Source organism: Panulirus ornatus, chromosome 2 (assembly GCF_036320965.1).
Source record: "Panulirus ornatus isolate Po-2019 chromosome 2, ASM3632096v1, whole genome shotgun sequence".
Classification (NCBI taxonomy): domain Eukaryota; kingdom Metazoa; phylum Arthropoda; class Malacostraca; order Decapoda; family Palinuridae; genus Panulirus; species Panulirus ornatus.
The window spans coordinates 23,602,410-23,621,442 of NC_092225.1; the positions used below are offsets into that span (position 1 = coordinate 23,602,410).

General features: G+C 43.5%; 1 protein-coding gene across 1 annotated transcript in view; it reads right to left on the reverse strand.

The window, feature by feature from the left end:
• Positions 1 to 178: 178 nt before the first annotated feature.
• Positions 179 to 19,033, reverse strand: part of LOC139754338 (chaoptin-like) — a 364,266-nt gene continuing 345,411 nt past the window's right edge. Inside the window, exons 5-12 of the mRNA XM_071671683.1 lie at positions 15,112 to 15,282; positions 9,470 to 9,654; positions 6,600 to 8,627; positions 6,113 to 6,291; positions 5,260 to 5,443; positions 4,400 to 4,525; positions 2,209 to 2,319; positions 179 to 790 (exon numbers count right to left, since the gene is read on the reverse strand). Coding sequence (XP_071527784.1) covers positions 695 to 790; positions 2,209 to 2,319; positions 4,400 to 4,525; positions 5,260 to 5,443; positions 6,113 to 6,291; positions 6,600 to 8,627; positions 9,470 to 9,654; positions 15,112 to 15,282 — 3,080 coding nt within the window. The 3' untranslated portion in view covers positions 179 to 694. The remainder of the gene's footprint in view (positions 791 to 2,208; positions 2,320 to 4,399; positions 4,526 to 5,259; positions 5,444 to 6,112; positions 6,292 to 6,599; positions 8,628 to 9,469; positions 9,655 to 15,111; positions 15,283 to 19,033) is intronic.

Genomic DNA, 19,033 nt, shown 5'->3' on the forward strand with positions numbered 1-19,033 from the left:
AGACAGGATAGTACAGCAGAAGGCTCCTCCCCACCCACCACTATAGATGGAGACAGGATAGTACAGCAGAAGGCTCCTCCCCACCCACCACTATAGATGGAGACAGGATAGTAAAGCAGAAGGCTCCTCCCCACCCACCACTATAGGATGGAGACAGGATAGTACAGCAGAAGGCTCCTCCCCACCCACCACTACAGATGGAGACAGGAGAGTAAAGCAGAAGGCTCCTCCCCAACCCACCACTACAGATGGAGACAGGATAGTACACGACAACGTCTTGTTAACGAAGTAAGGAAATTAGACGAGATACTGAAAGTCATGAAAGAATTGAGATATTCCCATGAAGCGGGTCTGGGGTGGGTGGGACTGAAGGCACTTATCAATACCAAGAAAGGAATGAAGTCATTCAGATACGTCCTTCAGAGAGGTGAAGGAAGTTAGGTACGTTTCCAAAGGCTTTGGAAAAAAGGTAGACAAAACATACTACGAAATAATCTAGACGTGTACTAGTCAAAGGGAGGCAAAGGGAGCATCTAGACGACACACACACACTCCCTCTCTAGAGTAATCAAAAAATCTATGGACGTCCGTAGACGAGATGAGACCCAAGACTCGCTCTGTCCTGAGTCCACATCAAAAAGGGGGACCTGGCTTGGGCCTGGTCCCTGTGGGGTGAGACACGACTCAGGACGACTCACTTGACCCGACCCAGGTTCCTGAACACGTCGCTGGGTACTTCTTCCATGCGGGTCTGGTAGAAGGTCAGTTGAAGTTCTCTTGCCCGGAGCTCCTGCAGCGGAGAAAGACCAGCAGTTATTCATCTCTTTCACTATCTCATATATATATATATATATATATATATATATATATATATATATATATATATATATATATATATATATATACGTCTGCTTTACATATACCGCTGGTGCCAGCACACAGACACACACACACATATATATATATATATATATATATATATATATATATATATAAGGAAACAATCAGGATGGTACAGGAAGCGGCAACAGTCACACTTCTTCGAGAAGTAAGATAGTAATGCGGGGAACTTCAATAACTTCACCATTCGCATGTCTCAAACTTTTCTCGCACACGTAAGCCCTGCCTCACGCCTCCACACCTCCCATTCCTTCCCCACTCAACTCAGGATCGTTCACCTTTTGCCATTCTTCAACTAATCTCTCCCGGTATCTCCTAACACAAGCAGCTTTTCCAAGATCACTCACTTCCCACCTACATCATTTCCTCTCTTCCTAGAGCCTCCACAATCTTTCACCTTCGCCTCCACCAGAGGGTGATCACACATCCCTCCAGCTACCCCTATCATTACATGTACACCTCTCTTCAGCACGCCTATCGATTAGGACATAAATGTCCACTTACCAGTAACCTTGATGATAAGTTGTAATATATATATATATATATATATATATATATATATATATATATATATATATATATATGGGCTATGGATAGAGTTGTGCGCAGGAGGATGGATGTGCTGGAAATGAGATGTTTGAGGACAATATGTGGTGTGAGGTGGTTTGATCGAGTAAGTAACGTAAGGGTAAGAGAGATGTGTGGAAATAAAAAAGAGCGTGGTTGAGAGAGCAGAAGAGGGTGTTTTGAAATGGTTCGGGCACATGGAGAGAATGAGTGAGGAAAGATTGACCAAGAGAATATATGTGTCGGAGGTGGAGGGAACGAGGAGAAGAGGGAGACCAAATTGGAGGTGGAAAGATGGAGTGAAAAAGATTTTGTGTGATCGGGGCCTGAACATGCAGGAGGGTGAAAGGAGGGCAAGGAATAGAGTGAATTGGAGCGATGTGGTATACCGGGGTTGACGTGCTGTCAGTGGAGTGAATCAAGGCATGTGAGGCGTCTGGGGTAAACCATGGAAAGCTGTGTAGGTATGTATATTTGCGTGTGTGGACGTATGTATATACATGTGTATGGGGGTGGGTTGGGCCATTTCTTTCGTCTGTTTCCTTGCGCTACCTCGCAAACGCGGGAGACAGCGACAAAGCAAAAAAAAAAAATAAAAATATATATATATATATATATATATATATATATATATATATATATATATATATATATATATATATTACAACTCGTCATCATCATTTTATCAAAACTCACTTTTTAATACAAATAATAACAATGTGTCAACAAGAACCAACCAACCTGTAGTGCAGTAGGGGAGATCTTGCGCATGCGCGGACCCATGAGCGTTATGTTGGTCAGGCGGTACGGCAGCTCGTACTTCAGTAGCTCCTTGTTCAGCGTCCCGTCAACCTACGGGAAATATCCGGCTTATACCACATGACGCATTATGTTCCCTAAATATAGGCACACACTATAATCCAGGAAGAGTTTGGCTTCCACCAGCGAGGGATTATAATATCGCTTTAAAATATCTCTCTATTCAAAATATTAGACAAAATATATTGACTATTATTGTATATATCCCTCAAACAACTTGTGTTCGTTTGTATTTACGTCGGTGTGTGTTGTCCTTCATACACTCAAAATACCACCCTAAATCCCGCAAAGAATTGCCTTCTTTTTTCTTTTTTGTAATTTCGCTGCATCTCCCTCCTACCCTAAGTGCAACGTATGATAAATCGTACGTACAATCATGTTGATTACCTGGGTGTAATTTCTGCTCCAGAGAGGACCTGATATGTTGAACCCCGCACACAATACGTACCTACCTCACCGGGTGTAAACAGGCAGAGATGGCAAAATGAATATGGCTATGTTTACAACGGACGGGCGCGTCCATCATGAAGTCAATGTGTCCGCGTGCCTGTGTTTCTATGTAACTAGCCTTATTTACCACCAGCAACTCGAATTGAATTGGGCATTTAACGGTCGCACGATACACATGGCGAGCGAGCGCTGGTAATTCTGACGGTCGGGTGTAACCCAATACTAATAACAGAACCGTGTCACTTGTTCAAGCAAGCTGTTCGTGTATGGAAACTTGCACTATATTATCGAATCACTGGTTCACAACCACTATATTTTTTTCTTTTACTTTCACGGTCCATTTTCTAGCTTGCCTGATCCTCGCAACACTCCGAATATATATATATATATATATATATATATATATATATATATATATATATATATATATATATATATATATATATATATATATATTCTTTTTGTTTGCCAGTATTCTACTAGTGTTCCCCCATCAGCCAATGAAGTGGGGGGAAAACGATGATCCTCTAACACAATCGTGATTAATCCAGTTTAGTTAAACAAATGTAGTGCTTTTATAATCACTCATACATCTAAGTGACTTACAAAATATATTTCTATAAGTAAACCCGTTCCATTTCTCTAATTAGGAATATATATATATATATATATATATATATATATATATATATATATATATATATATATATATATATATATATATAATCTAACCATAGAGAGATCATTACTTGTTCCTCGAGTTTACATTGTGAGTCTTGAGTCATCTTATTTAAGATCAATGAAGGACCAAATTGAGGTAAGGCTGAAGGCTGAGGGTCCTCGAGGCTGAGCTGAGTGTAAGATAATCTCGAGGGTGAGATAAGGGTAGGCTAGTCTCTTGGCTGAGTTGGAGACTGGCCATCTTCGAGGGAGACCTGACAGAAGGTATACCTCAAGGTTAACCTCAGAGTAAACCTTTCAGTAGAGTGACCTCAGAATAAATATACACTGATGATGAACTTAGAATATGGAACTACCTGGATGATGACCTTATACTTATTTTGAGGATGACCTTACAGTAATCCTACCTCGAGGATGAGCTCGGAGTAAACGTACCTCGAGGATGACATTTGAGTACACAAACTTCGAGCTCCATCTCAGGGTTTGCCCAAGAAGGAGAGCAGTCAATGTAGATCCACCTTACAAGGTTGAGGTCAGACATACTTTGAGGTTGACTTTAGATGGAATACTTACCTCGAGGTTAAGCTAAGTCGGGATTTTCTTCGAGGATGAGCAACTCAAGGGCCTGAGCCATGAGTTGACTAACTTCAAGGATAAATAAAGAATAGAGGGTCCTCAAGTCCAGTATTCCCAAAAGGATGACCTTAAGGGTGAGCTATCCATAGGCTGAAATTTGGAATGAGCTTAAGGCCGACATTCCCAGGATGAGTTAGAGGTCGACTTACCTTGAGGTTGAACTTGAGGGCGAGTCACGAGTTGCTAAACCTTGAGGCCGAGCTGATACCCCAAGAATGGCCTGGAACTCACCTTAAAAGATCATCTTCGACTTACCTCCCGTATGACTAGACATAACTCAGGGATGACCTAGGAGTTCCCCCTGAGGGTCACCTGGGAATCACGTCGAGGGCGACCTGGGACGTACCTCAAGGATGAGCTCCTGGAGGGAGGGGACGTTGTGGATAGCCTTGGCCAGATTAAACTTGGGCATGTTGGGATGGGTCGTCATGTAGAGCCGTCGCAAGGAAGGCATCGGCACCAGACACCCAGCCTGTCCAGAGGAAGGACCCCATTAGTGACCAAGTGGTGTCAGTACACAGGGCCATCCTTGTACCGGTATACACACGATGGTGTGGCCTCACCTCACAACACCAGAGAAGGAACAGACGTGACCCACACCAGCAGGTTCATGATATAATACATATAGGGACATATATCTCCTTCTCACTATATCAACTGCATCTTTTAAGGTTTTTGCTGTGGTGTGGGGACACAGCTAGTTAAATCATCTTTCGTCATGTGTTTAGATGATGGTACTGTGTGTATTACGACAAACTGGAAGTAAATAACGAGAATCAAGTACCTTTTTTTATGAAATTGTCGTTCCTTTCAAGACTTATGAATATAGTTACTTGAGGAACATGTTATACAATAGTCCAGGGCCACTGAGAGCCTTAACCAACATAGCTTTTCATGATATTACACTCTTAGGCTATCTGGTTCACTGTATCTCAAGCTATATTTCCCTAAGAAAAAAGAAAATCATAATAACTGGGGCTAATTAGCTGATAGCCCATAGGGGGCTAATTGGTATATGGGTCTTCAGATACTTTAGAAAAGTAATGCAGCTGGTTTATGTTTAGAAAATTCTTAGGAGAGACAATGTGCCATACAATTCAGCATGGGGACAAACCCACCCAATTCGAGGTTTATGTCGCCAGCCCCGGACTCTTACCACACTCACTCCAGGAACACACAATCCACTTCGAAGGTCGGGGTACTCACTTCGAAGATCTGAAGAGGAAAGTCTCTGATGTCCAGAACCTCCAGTCTCTCAAGGCCGTTGAAGGAGTCGTTGGTGAGGGACTGGATGGGGTTCTTCTGCATGTACAGCTCTCGTAGACGAGGCAGCATCTGCCATGCGTTGTTGGCAGGCACGGGAAGTTCGTTGTAGGAGATGTCCAGGACTCTGCAAGGCAGACCTGGCTAGAGATCCTACTGTAGGAGTTATCTCTTAAGTTCTCTATAAAGAAGGCCTCACTGGAAACAGTGTTAAGTTGTATCTTTAAGTCTAGGTTTTGTAAACATCATGTTATAATTAGTTTCTTAAAGATGCCGAAAGGTATCCAAAATATATAAGTCCTCCTGATTTTACGGGTTCGTTTTCTACATGAGGAAAATGTTGCAAACAATAGGTTATGTCATAAGCATTCTGTATGGTGATGCATTTTCCTATAGACTGTGTGGTTACTATCTTGTGTTACCCTGCTTCTCAAACCTGTACTCTTATCTAGGCATACGCACAGCCTGCCCTATGTTTGGTACCTATTTTAACGATCATCCCCTAGTGGAGGATGAACAGCTAGGTTGACTGTGAAGCAGCTGCCTCGACCAGGATTCGAACCTATGCGGGTTTGATCTCTAACGGACCGTGCATGCGCAAGTCAGTGTGTGCGTGTGTGTTTGGAGGAGGAGGGAACCTGCATACCGTCCACTCCGGCTGACTGGATTGGTCAATTTCAATACGACCATCTCAATAACTGGAAGGTAATCTTATAAGAGAAGAAATTAAGGTGATGGAGTGGGCATAGTGCCTAGCTGATGGAGAAGCGTTTGGTCACAGTGATGGAGTCCCTACCTGATGGAGGAGAGGTTAGCCATATTGACGGAAGGGAGGAAGGAGAGGATGTTGTGCGAGACGTTGAGATGCATGAGGCGAGGCAAATCGAAGTCTGGGACGGCGCTGAGGGAGGTGTTGGCCACGCTCAGGTTCATCAGCGAGTCCTGGAGACCATCGAACGTGTATCCTTGCAGGTCCTTTCGGGAAGAGTCAACAGTTAGTACTGGAAACTGGAATATTACACTTGCGGAACAATTTCTAAAAAAAAGAACTAGATATATACGAACTTCATTTTCACAGACTTAAAGGTAATTCTGATCGCTTTACTTCTTAAGAAATTTGGTTTAAGATTCAGAATTCTTAGATTTGGGGCACTATTTCAATCTTTTTTTTTTTTTTGAAGATCTGCTTTACCTTCCAGTCAGTTTCCCGCGTTTTTCATTACAATCGAAAGTCAAATTCCTGTTCGAAAAGTGTACAATGGGAGGAGGTTTTGTTAAGTTACCTTGATGGGGTTGTGGGAGACGTCTAGGACCAAAAGATGCCAAGTGCCGCGGAAGGTGCGAGATTCGACGCTCTTGATGTGGTTGTGGGAGACGTCCAGAGACACCAGGTTGTCAAAGCGGCCCAACATGGAGTCTGTGAGCGATGTGATTTCATTGTAGGCGACATCTATCACGCGGATGGAATCCGCACAACGCTGGAGGCTGGAGTCGGGGAACTTGGTGAAGCGATTGTTGCGAGCTCGGAAGATTTCCAGCGGCGCAGACTTGAAGAGGCCGTCAGGGATGCCACGGAGTCTGTTGAAAGAGACATCGAAGTCGCGAAGGCGATGGTGGTTCTCGAAGAGAGATGGAGGTAGGTCTGCCAGGTTGTTGTGGCGGAGGTTGATGTACTGGAGGCGTCGGGTCTCCCGGAATGCATCGTGGTCGATCTCGCTGATGCTGTTGTGAGCGAAGTCGAGGAGCTGAAGCTGGGGGAAGTTCGAGAAGACAGTGGCGCTGATGTTCCTCAGGTTGTTGTGGTGGAACCAGAGGTGCACGATAGAGGACCGCACCGACTCGAAGTAGTCACGAGAGATCCAGGTGATGTTGTTGTGGCTGAAGTCGATCATCTTTATGCTGGAGTAAGAGTTCCACATGGACCCGTTCAGCTTGAGGTAAGGGATGCGGTTGTGGCTGGCATCGATGGTGAGGGTCGACAACGTCCCCACCTGGTCGAAGGCGTCGAGGTTCAGGTTGTTCATCTCATTGAAGGACAGATCGAGGTAGCGGAGTTTAGGCATATTCTGGAAGGCCTCGTAAGCGAGAGTTCTGATGTTGTTGCCCTCAAGGTCCAGGTGTTCCAAGCTCTCGAGGTTGGAGAAGCCAGATTTATCAATCCTGTTGATCTGGTTGTCGTCTAAGTAAAGATACTTCAGGTTCTTGTAGTCATGGAAGGTCTGAGGCTCGATCTTCTTGATGGAGTTGAAGGAGAGTTGAATGGACTCGAGGTAGGGATGGTACTGACCCTGGAAGTGGTTTTTGGTGAGGGACTCTATCTTGTTGTCCTGTATGTTCAGGTTTCTGAGGCTTCGCATGTAGCGGAAGCACTCACCGCTGACCCTGGTGAGGGCATTATTGCTCAGGTCCAGGTCACGCAGGTTGACCAGGTACTGCATGGGCTGAGGCGGCAGCTGGCCTAGGGACAACCCTGAGCTCAGGCGCAGCTCCTCCAGTCCGCTGCCAATGTTCATGAAGGCCTCGTTGTCGATGGACGAAATTCTGTTGTTGGAGAGATCCAGGATCTTGACGCCGGGCACATGTTCGAAAGCATTACCCGAGATGCCCGTTATGCCATTCTTCATGAGGTACAGCTTCTCCACGGCCGGACCGAACCCTTTGAAGTCCTCCTTTGAGAGTGACTTATCCGGCAGGGTGCTCAGGCCCAGCGTTCGTACGTTTCTCATCTCCTTCAGCTTATCCATGGGGATGGGTCCCATGTCATCACCCAGGAGGTTCAGGTACTGCAAGGTGTAGCGGAACCCGTTGAAGGCTTCGGCCGGGTCGAGGGACATCTTGTTGTTGCTCAGGGAGAGAGAGCGGAGGGCGTCCAGCCTGTCGATGGCCTGAGCTGGAATGAAGGACAGGTTGTTGTAACTCAGGTCCAGCGTCTGCAGCGTGGACTCCAGTCCACGGAAAGCGTTGTCCGATATACTCCAGAGGTCCGAGTCGTGGAGGTACAGCTCTTTGATCTTGGCGTCTTTGAAGGCGTCCTCACTGATGTGCGAGAGTGGGTTGCCTCTCAGGGAAGTGCGGTTGACAGTCCCAAAATTCTGGAAGGAGTATGGAAGGAGGCTTTCTATCTGGTTGAAGTCCAAGACCAGGGTGTCCATGGAGAGGGAGCCCGGGTAGAGGACGTCGAAGGTCATGGTGATGCGATTCCGGGCCAGGTTTAGGGTGTGGAGGTTGCGGACCTCCGACATCGCTACGAAGGGGATGGATGTTAGAAGGTTCTGGCCCAGGTTGATGTGCGCCAACTGGTTGGACGAACCCTGCGAGGATAGAAAACACGTTTTACTGGAAGGATACGAAACATGAATGACTTGAAGGATAAGAAACATGTATTACTGGAAGGGGATGAAACAGGTATTACTGGAAGGATGAAAAATACGTATCATTGGAAGGATATGAAATATGAATTACTGGAAGGATAGGAAACATCTTACTGGAAGTATGTTACTGGAAGGATAGGAAACATGCATTAAATGATGTTAAACATCTATTACTAGGATAAGAAAATCACGTTACTGGAAAGATGAGACACGTATTATTGGAGGAATAAGAAAGAAGTATTACTGGAAGACTTAGAAGCAGGTATCTCACAACAATACGATAAGAAAACCACGTTACTAGAAAGATGGGACACGTATTATTGAAGGAATAAGAAAGAAGTATTACTGGAAGACTTAGAAGCAGGTATATCCCACAACAATATGATAACTTCCATTATCACACAGCCTTTATGTCGCGTATCCTATATTTTGCATTGCAGGTGTGACAACTGGAACCTCAATACTCTAAAAATGAAGGATTTACGGGGAAATCACCTCATCTCACTCAGTTATGTAACTGCGTCAGATAACATCCACCATCTCCTTCCAGTTAGCCAGGAGGACTGGAATTCCAGCAACTCTGGAAGGCTTGAGGCGATTGGATCTCGAGAGTTTTGAATATGAAAAGCCCGAAGGTTGTTGAACCTTTAAGTGCCATCAAGTGAAAGATCATGGGAGGCGAGGGTTGGGGGGAAATGGAAGAGTGATTGGCTGGAAAACCTAGAGACGACAGTAGCCGTTTTTGCTTCACCTGGAAACCTGTTTGGACCAAGGCGGCTCACCTGGAAGGCCCGGGAGTCGATGGTCATGATGTTGTTGCCCCGGAGGTTCAGGGTTCGAAGGCTCTCCAGCGTCCTGAAGATGCCCTCCGGCAGCAAGGTCAGGGAGTTGTCGGCTAGCACCAGGGTCATCAACGACCTCTCATACCCTTCGAAGTCCTCCAGCGTTAGGTCGGAGATGTAGTTACCTGGAAAAGGGCGACGCATTACTTAAAAGAGTTTCTTACGGTTTTGGGTCTTCAAGTCTCTCTCTTGTCTCATGTGGGTTAGACTCCCAGATCCTCACAGAGCGCTCTGTCCCGAGGCTAATCCAGAACCGAGTCCAGTTGGCTGGAGACAGGTATGAGGGTGTCTGTCTTTAGGGTTCACTTGAAGGACGGGTCGTGGAAGGCGAACATTTGGGTGGGGTTGGTTCAAAGGGCTCATGACAGAGTCGATTGAAAGGATGGGCCCCGGGTACTGAAGGCTATGGAGGCAACGACTGAAAAAAAAAAAAAGGGCCTTTTTGAATTAGTCGGTGAGGGAATAACAAATCAGGAAGAGAGAGAGGGGAATTAAGGAGGTATTCATCAAATCCTAGCATCAACGTAAACACTTCATTACCAATCAATTAAGGTCTATGATCCAAGGTTTTCGTTCGGCTGTCTGGACTTTAAGACTATCAACTACTAGGGTCATTCATACGGTCAACGTCAAAGTTACATCAAACACCCGAAATGTATTTAATACATCTAGGTGTACAGGATGAGTCTAAGATCACACGCTTATCATACGTACGACTAATGAATATATATTGTCCCTGGAAACTACTCATTAATCACCTCAAACACAAATCTATGGGACAGCTGTATGAATGAGATGAAAACGAGATCATTCTCTTACGAAACTTGAACTCCATCATTAACAATAACATTACCACGTAGCTAATAACAACCCTAACCTCAGTAAACTACAAATAACGAAAAATAACGACGTTTGAAAGTGTACACGTCCTACATCATAAACACTTCTTACATATATATATATATATATATATATATATATATATATATATATATATATATATATATATATATATATATATATATATATATATCCCTGGGGATAGGGGAGAAAGAATACTTCCCACGTATTCCCTGCGTGTCGTAGAAGGCGACTAAAAGGGAAGGGAGCGGGTGGCTGGAAATCCTCCCCTCTCGTTTTCTTTTAATTTTCCAAAAGAAGGAACAGAGAAGGGGGCCAGGTGAGGATATTCCCTCAAAGGCCTAGTCCTCTGTTCTGAACGCTACCTCGCCAACGCGGGAAATGACGAATAGTACGAAAGAATTCTTTTTTTTTCCTCATCCCAAGGAAAAATGAGGGACAAGGAGAGAGGAGGAGGAGGAAGGGGGTCTTTCCCACTAGGCCAAGTCCAAAAGAATTTCCTTCCACCCTTCCTCCCTTTTTTTTCTTCTCTCCCCAAGGAGATTTACGGGACGTGTTCAGCAGCAGGGCTCAAGGGCGTCAGTATATATGAGGCAGTTTATAAGCCTACACCCACAGACCACAGTCCCCTCCACCCCAACCCCCAAGCGATGATATGCGAGGGACACAGTGTCTAGGGCCGTCGGAAAGGTACCGGGACATGGCGTATAGCCGTGGGGTATAAGGGAGGGATGGGACACCGGGACATGGTGTATAGCCGTGGGGTATAAGGGGGGGAGGGGACACCGGGACATGGTGTATAGCCGTGGGGTATAAGGGGGGGAGGAGACACCGGGACATGGTGTATAGCCGTGGGGATAAGGTGAGAGACACTGGGGACATGGGGGAGAGCCGAGGATAAGGTACTGGGACATTGGGACATGATGTACAGCCAGAGGGGACATGGTGCTAGGACATGGGAGTATAGCCAGGGACAAGGGAGAGGACCAAGACGCTATGGTCAAGTGTGGTTTCCAGGGACGAGGAGGAGACACCGAGGTGGTTTTTGGTCAGACTGGATTTAAAAAAAGATTAGCCTCTACTGCACGAACGACCCTTGAACACGACGGTACGACCCTTGAACACGACGGTACGATCCTTGAGCACGACCGTACGACCCTTGAACACGACGGTACGATCCTTGAGCACGACGGTACGATCCTTGATCACGACGGTACGACCCCTTGAACACGACGGTACGACCCTTGAGCATGACGGTACGACCCTTGAACACGACGGTACGATCCTTGAACACGACGGTACGACCCTTGAGCACGACGGAACGACCCTAGGGCACGACGGCAGTACACTCGAGTACAACACGAACCCACTGACCACGACGACCCTTTGGGTATGACAAGCACTGACCTTTGACGCGCGAGAACCATTCCTTTTCTACGTTGGGAAATGACATTTAAGGACGAATTTCCCCCTTTCATGTTTAATGGATGGAACAGCCGCTGACGGGGAGGGTGGGGGCGCGGGGGAACGGCAGGGGGTGGGTGGGGAGCTGCTGGAGGCTCCACCTCCTCCTCCTCCCGCCACCATACCACCAGAGTGCTGGAGATTTGCGAGTGAAGCAACGATGCCAATTAATTACAATGATTCTGCCGGGGTGGGGGACACGCCAATGCTGGATTACATTAGCCAGTGAGGGCCGGCCGTTCTCGCTATTGGCTATTGATCTGCTTAATGAAGTTCCTTCCCCCCCCCCCCCAACCTTTTGTTCCAGCGCAACAGTATACCGCGCGCGAGTCTCGTGTTCCGTAGATTCATAAATGTCGTTCTCTGCGAAGGATGGTTTTCCGAAAGTCGAAATAATCCGAGTTCTTCCCCCGTTCACAATATCCATCTATTTATCTATCTATATCTATATCTATCTATCTATCTATCTATCTATCTATCTATATATTTATATATATATATATATATATATATATATATATATATATATATATATATATATAGTGTAGAACATTACGCAACGTACAACAATTCGTTTTATTATGTAACACTTTTTTTTAAAAAAGAAACTCTCGGCGCCATTAACTTGCCGATGCATGACGTCGTAGTTGTGGCCATTTCCCTCCTTTTATATAAGTGAACTACATTATTCCCTCCCTCTCCCTGTGCTTTGGTAGTTCCTACTTTCGCCTACGTCAGGAGAACTGGTCCTCTGTTGGTCCTTTGTTGAAAAAAACGACTATTTTCCGTGGGCGCGCGTCGCCTGATCCATTCCCACGACTCCCAACTCCTCCTCTTCATCCACCTCCACCTACAACAACAATAATAACCTCATTACGATCAGAAGGGGTTAAAAAAGGAATTCTTACCTCAATTATCGCACTAAGGTGGGGGGCACTTTACGAACCTGGAGTCTCTAATGCTAAACTCAAGTCCAATGTAGGAAAGGTTGGATCAGACGATCTACCGACGTAAACACACAAGAGACGCCGTAAGAGATTGGTTCGTTCCCCACGCGAGTGTCGAGCGGTTAAACGGCGGCTCGAGCGCACCCCGTTATCGGGACCTGCTCCACTGCCGAAGGATTTGTCGGTCTAAAGGATGCGATGTATTTATGGCCCCAAGCTTCGAGACAAATCCTACGGCGATTTCATTTGTAAACGATGATCTCACTTCCCGCGTGGTGGAGGAGGAGGAGGCCTGACGTGGTTGATATAGAGCCAGTTTGGCGGGAGAAAGTGTTGCCGTCTGAACTAACTAGCCACGAGGATTTCATTTATTGTTCATATATATATATATATATATATATATATATATATATATATATATATATATATAATTTAATCTAAACCTGGCTTTAAAGGCACTTAGTGTATCTATCTTTCAAAATTACGATCATTAATAAAACGCGCAAAAATTGGACATAATTCTCTGACGTATTAATGTGATCAGGGCAAGAAGCTTAGAGAGTGTGTCGCTGACGTCTTGCATCAGTCTTGCTGGGAATTCGCCATCATCTCAATATTCTTTCATAAACTCCTCATCCGACATCCACCACCAGCCCCGAACCCGCCCACCTCGCCCGCTCCAGCGAGGGGATAAAGAACTTTTAAACACAGACAGACTGTGGCCCAATGCGACCAACCTTGTTTCATGGATTATTTTGGCGATTGACTGTGAACTGGGCTGTCGCGTGAATTATTATTACTTTTTTTTTTTTGGAGGGAGGGCGTGGGGGAGTTCGACGTGCATGAGGGAGTTTGACGTGCATGATGGAGGGCGTGGGGGAGTTTGACGTGCAACCAACACACATACACACCACACATATTGATGAGGGTAATTTTTTCTTTTTTGAAGAGCTGTGGTGATTGTGGGGAGGTAGGGTGGGGGTCATAGAAAGGGATATATATATATATATATATATATATATATATATATATATATATATATATATATATATATATATATATATATATATATATATATATATATCAGCGACTTGTTTCCACTCTACATGCGACCTCTTGACGACAATGGCACGAGCCAATGGCACAATGACCCCCGACGACCTCTGACCTTTGACCCCTAAGGGTAGGTCATCAAACCATATCAGTTCAATCCGGTGTTCAGTAACAGCATTATGAACGCTAACCTAAAAGCACCTATAATTACGGTATCTGATTGGCTAAGGGGACTTATGATGTCACTACCACATGACCAATATAGCCTCACGCTGATCACCATAAAGAAAACGAGATTTGTCTATCTATATAGAAAACGTTAAGACATGATCACTCAAGTATCGACACTACCCAAAATCCTTCACAAAGCTTAACTTGTTAATGATAAATACAGCTTAAGCTGCAAGTCAGTCAGTTTAGCGATTCAGGCTGAAATTATGGGCGACGCTGAACTTGCCATATGACGTTTAAGTGATTGTGACGTAATATGGAGACTGATCTTAAGTTTGTATAATGAACTTATAAGCTGAACTTCGAGGCCAAAAAAGACCTTATGAATAAAGTTTGAACTTACAAAATTATTTTAGTCACGCATTTGGACCTTTAAGTTCGTCAGTGATATATGACAACTTTAAGAAGTGGTCGAACTTTGAGCCTGACCTTTTGTGACATGGCAAGAACTGAACTTGAACCAAATGAACTTAACAGCACCAAGTGACCTTTGGGTAAAAACTAAACAACTCAACAAATCTTATCATGACCTTCATAACATAGGGTGATCTTAAGTACACACAGTGAACTTTCTAATCAAACTTATCGAGAGATGAACTTACCAACAACAGACCTTGACGAAATAAAGTGACCTTACCTGCGGTATCGACGTTGGAAGGTCAAAGGTCGTAACCTGTTGGGGGGTTGAAGTTAGGGCAAAGGTGGTGGTGACCTGTGGGGTTGAGGTTAGAAAGTCGAAGGTCATACATAATCCGTGGGGTCGAGGTTAGGTCAAAGGTCCTTGACCTGTGGGGTTGAGGTTAGGTCAAAGGTGGCGACCTTACCTGTGACGTTAAAGGTCAAAGATAGTGACCTTACCTCTGGGGTTGAGGTTAGTGGTGACGTTACGTATGAGGTCAAAGCCGGTGACCTTACCTGTAAGCCAAAGGCGATGACCTCACCTGCGTTAAGGGGAGGGGGAGGGGGAGGAGGAGGAGGAGGAGGAGAAGGAGGAGGAAGAAAGGTCAAAGGTGGCGTTGACCTTACCCGTCAGGTCGAGCGTCTTGAGTTTCCTCAGCCTCCTGAGGGCGTCTCGGGGTATGCGCGTGAGGTCGTTGTACTGCAGGTCCAGCTCCCACAGCGAGCGTTCCACGCCGTAGAACGCCTTCTCGGGCACGTCCAGGATCGCGTTGTGACGCACCTCCAGGCGCCACATACCTGCAACGCCAAACGCTGGATGAGTCACTCCTGCTGACGGAGGGTCGTGAGCCCAGCCTCGCCTCGCCTCCTGGTGGCTCAGTGGGCCACCAGACGAGACACATGGGTCATCGAACACCCAGTTCGAACATAAGAACCAAAACAAATGTAATCGTAGTTCCTGGGTTGGAGTTACGGGCGCGAGACAATGTAATTCTCTATCATTACCTCTCTCTCTTTCTCCTGGCAACATCAAAGGAGAAAGATGTCAATCTTATCTCTGTATGTAATAATGATAAGAGAGAGATTATCAGAGTGGGTGGGTGGAAAAAGACGACACACTGTGTGTGTGTGTGTGTGTGTATGATTATCTGGAGATCAGACGAGGGTGTGCCCGGAACGAGGAGATGAAAGACAAAGAGAAAATTACGATGAAAAGAAGACATGAATACAATTTTACGAACCGAACTGGAGTTCGATGAACAGAAAATCTCATCAAACAAAGTCAAGGGACGATTAATAATACATATTCACCTTTATATATATATATATATATATATATATATATATATATATATATATATATAAGGAATACTTGTTTATTCTAATCTTAAACTCTCTCTCTCTCTCTCTCTCTCTCTCTCTCTCTCTCTCTCTCTCTCTCTCTCTCTCCCCTCCGTCCCCTTTAATTCCTACCGTCAATACACCACAAGCATCACCATACCACTCCCTTTTAGAGAAACCTACACGTAGAAAAAAAAAAATGGCTCACTGACAACCCAGATGACGTCAACGTAAACACAACCAGCTATATGGCGGCGAAGGAGGGATGATCACACACTGATGAAGGAAGAACCCGGCTGGAAATAATAGCATTCGGCCAGCAGAGCACACACGGCCCCGTTGGCCCCCCAGCCCAGGTGACGGGAGCACGTGCATGGGGAATGGACGGGAGGGAGCATGGTGATTGACGGGAGGCTATACGAGAGAGCAGTGAGGTGAGATAGACAGAGAACAACACTGAAATACGACGGAAAGTAAATATAAGAATGTGACCAAAGAAATTTGAGTCTGCGACAAGTTTATATATATATATATATATATATATATATATATATATATATATATATATATATATATATATATATATATATATATATATATTCCTATGAGTCCACGGGAAAATGAAACACAATAAGTTTCCAAGTGCACTTTCATATAATAATCACATCATCAAGAGAGACAGAAAGAAATATAACAATCAGTTGATATACGAAGCTAGGACGCCATTTGGTAAAAATGCGATTGTCCAAGACAATTTCTTTCTTGTGTCTCTCCTGATGATGTGATTATGACACGAAAGTGCACTTGGGAACTTACCGTGTTCTATTTCCCTGTGGACTCACAGTATATATATATATATATATATATATATATATATATATATATATATATATATATATATATATATATATATGAAGACCTTTATTATACAACGCTTCGACGCTTGGCATCCCTGTCAATTAGATAATTAACATGGTCGCCGGCCAGACGCCTCACAACGTTCTACAATGTCTTCCCGGAAGTCTAACTTCGTTTATCATAGTGTTTACATTTGTGCGGTCCCTTCATTATATATATATATATATATATATATATATATATATATATATATATATATATATATATATATATGTGTGTGTGTGTGTGTGTGTATGTGTGTGTGTGTGAGGCCATGAAAAACGGGAACTCGGTAATAAGGCCCAACATTTAACTCTCTCATCCCGAGGCTTGCAAGTTGGCCCAAGACCCCTCGTTCCGTCTCGTCTTCCAGCGGGGTCCCCTGGCAGTTAGGTCGTTAACGAGGGCAGGAAAAAGTCGTTACTGGTTGTTAACGGAAAGTTTAACGAGGGCGGCGCAACCTCAAGACGAGCCCTGAGGGAGAGAGGGAGGGAGGGAGAGGGAGGGAGAGCCTGCCTGGCTATCTGTTGTACTGTATCGATCGAACTTTGGTTCATTTATCATTATGAGGATAATTATGTTTACGTTTATTATCATTATCATGAGGCCAATTGTGTTTACATTCATTATTATTATGAGGATAAAAAGTTTACATTTATTATTATTACGACAATTATGTTTGTTTACTATTATTACTATGATAATTGTTTACATTTATTATTATTACGACAATTATGTTTGTTTACTATTATTACTATGATAATTGTTTACATTTATTATTATTACAATTATGTTTGTTTACTATTATTACTATGATAATTGTTTACATTTATTATTATTACGACAATTATGTTTGTTTACTATTATTACTATGATAATTGTTTACATTTATTATTATTACGACAATTATGTTTGTTTACTATTATTACTATGACAATTGTTTACATTTATTATTATTACGACAATTATGTTTGTTTACTATTATTACTATGATAATTGTTTACATTTATTATTACAATTATGTTTATTTACTATTATTACTATGATAATTGTTTACATTTATTATTATTACGACAATTATGTTTGTTTACTATTATTACTATGATAATTGTTTACATTTATTATTATTACGACAATTATGTTTGTTTACTATTATTACTATGATAATTGTTTACATTTATTATTATTACGACAATTATGTTTGTTTACTATTATTACTATGATAATTGTTTACATTTATTATGATTACGACAATTATGTTTGTTTACTATTATTACTATGATAATTGTTTACATTTATTATTACGAGGATGAAAATGTTTACATCTATCATTATGAGGAAAACGATGTTTACATTCATTATCATTATGAGGATAATAATGTTTCCAATTATTATTATGAGAATAATACTATTTATGGTAATGATATCTGCTTTTTCTTTTCGAAATAAAACAGTCCACCAACTTTTCTTATGTTGTGAGTTACGAAAAGAGTTGCCCCGTCTCTTAACCTTGTATGTATGTACCATGTCTTTACTTCTTTACACACACACACACATATTCCATGGTGACTGAGAGAGCATTTAACCACACAGACACAGACACACAGACATTCCATGGTGACTGGGAGAGCATTTAACCACACAGACACAGACACACACAGACATTCCATGGTGGCAGGGAGAGCATTTAACAACACACACACACACACACACATTCCATGGTGACTGGGAGAGCATTTAACAACACGCAGACACACACCCAGCAGTTCACATTACCGCCCCTCGAAAGATAATTCCTCGACCACATCATGTTACTTTACGAGATTCTCTTTTGAAGACTTTGGGCGCCTGAGCCATATATTCCAAGTGGGAGTTTTATATAATTTGGGAATTTTGGAAATCCACCTCCTTAGCCATTTAAAAGGCGCTGTAGATTATATTTTCTGACTAGATGGACGGGGCGCCACTGCTATGGCCTTTTAGCCTTTTATGACACCGGGCAAATGGGTAAATGGCCCCCCCCCCCAAAAAAAAAAACCAATAACCGATCACTCAAAACTAGTGTGGATACTAAGCAACAGATGGCGCTCGCCATGTTGACGCAGCGGCAAAAGTTCGACATTATCAAGTTTCAGTGCTGACTTGACCATCTCAATCCCTTCGTACCGACATGACTTCGTTCATAGTATCGACAGGGTGTCCCCCCAAAAAATAATGTACTCGCTTTTTGACACCCTGTAACTCACTGATTTTTTTTCTTTAAGCTCAATTGGATCTGAAAAAAAGAAAAAAAAATAAGAATTCAGTGAGT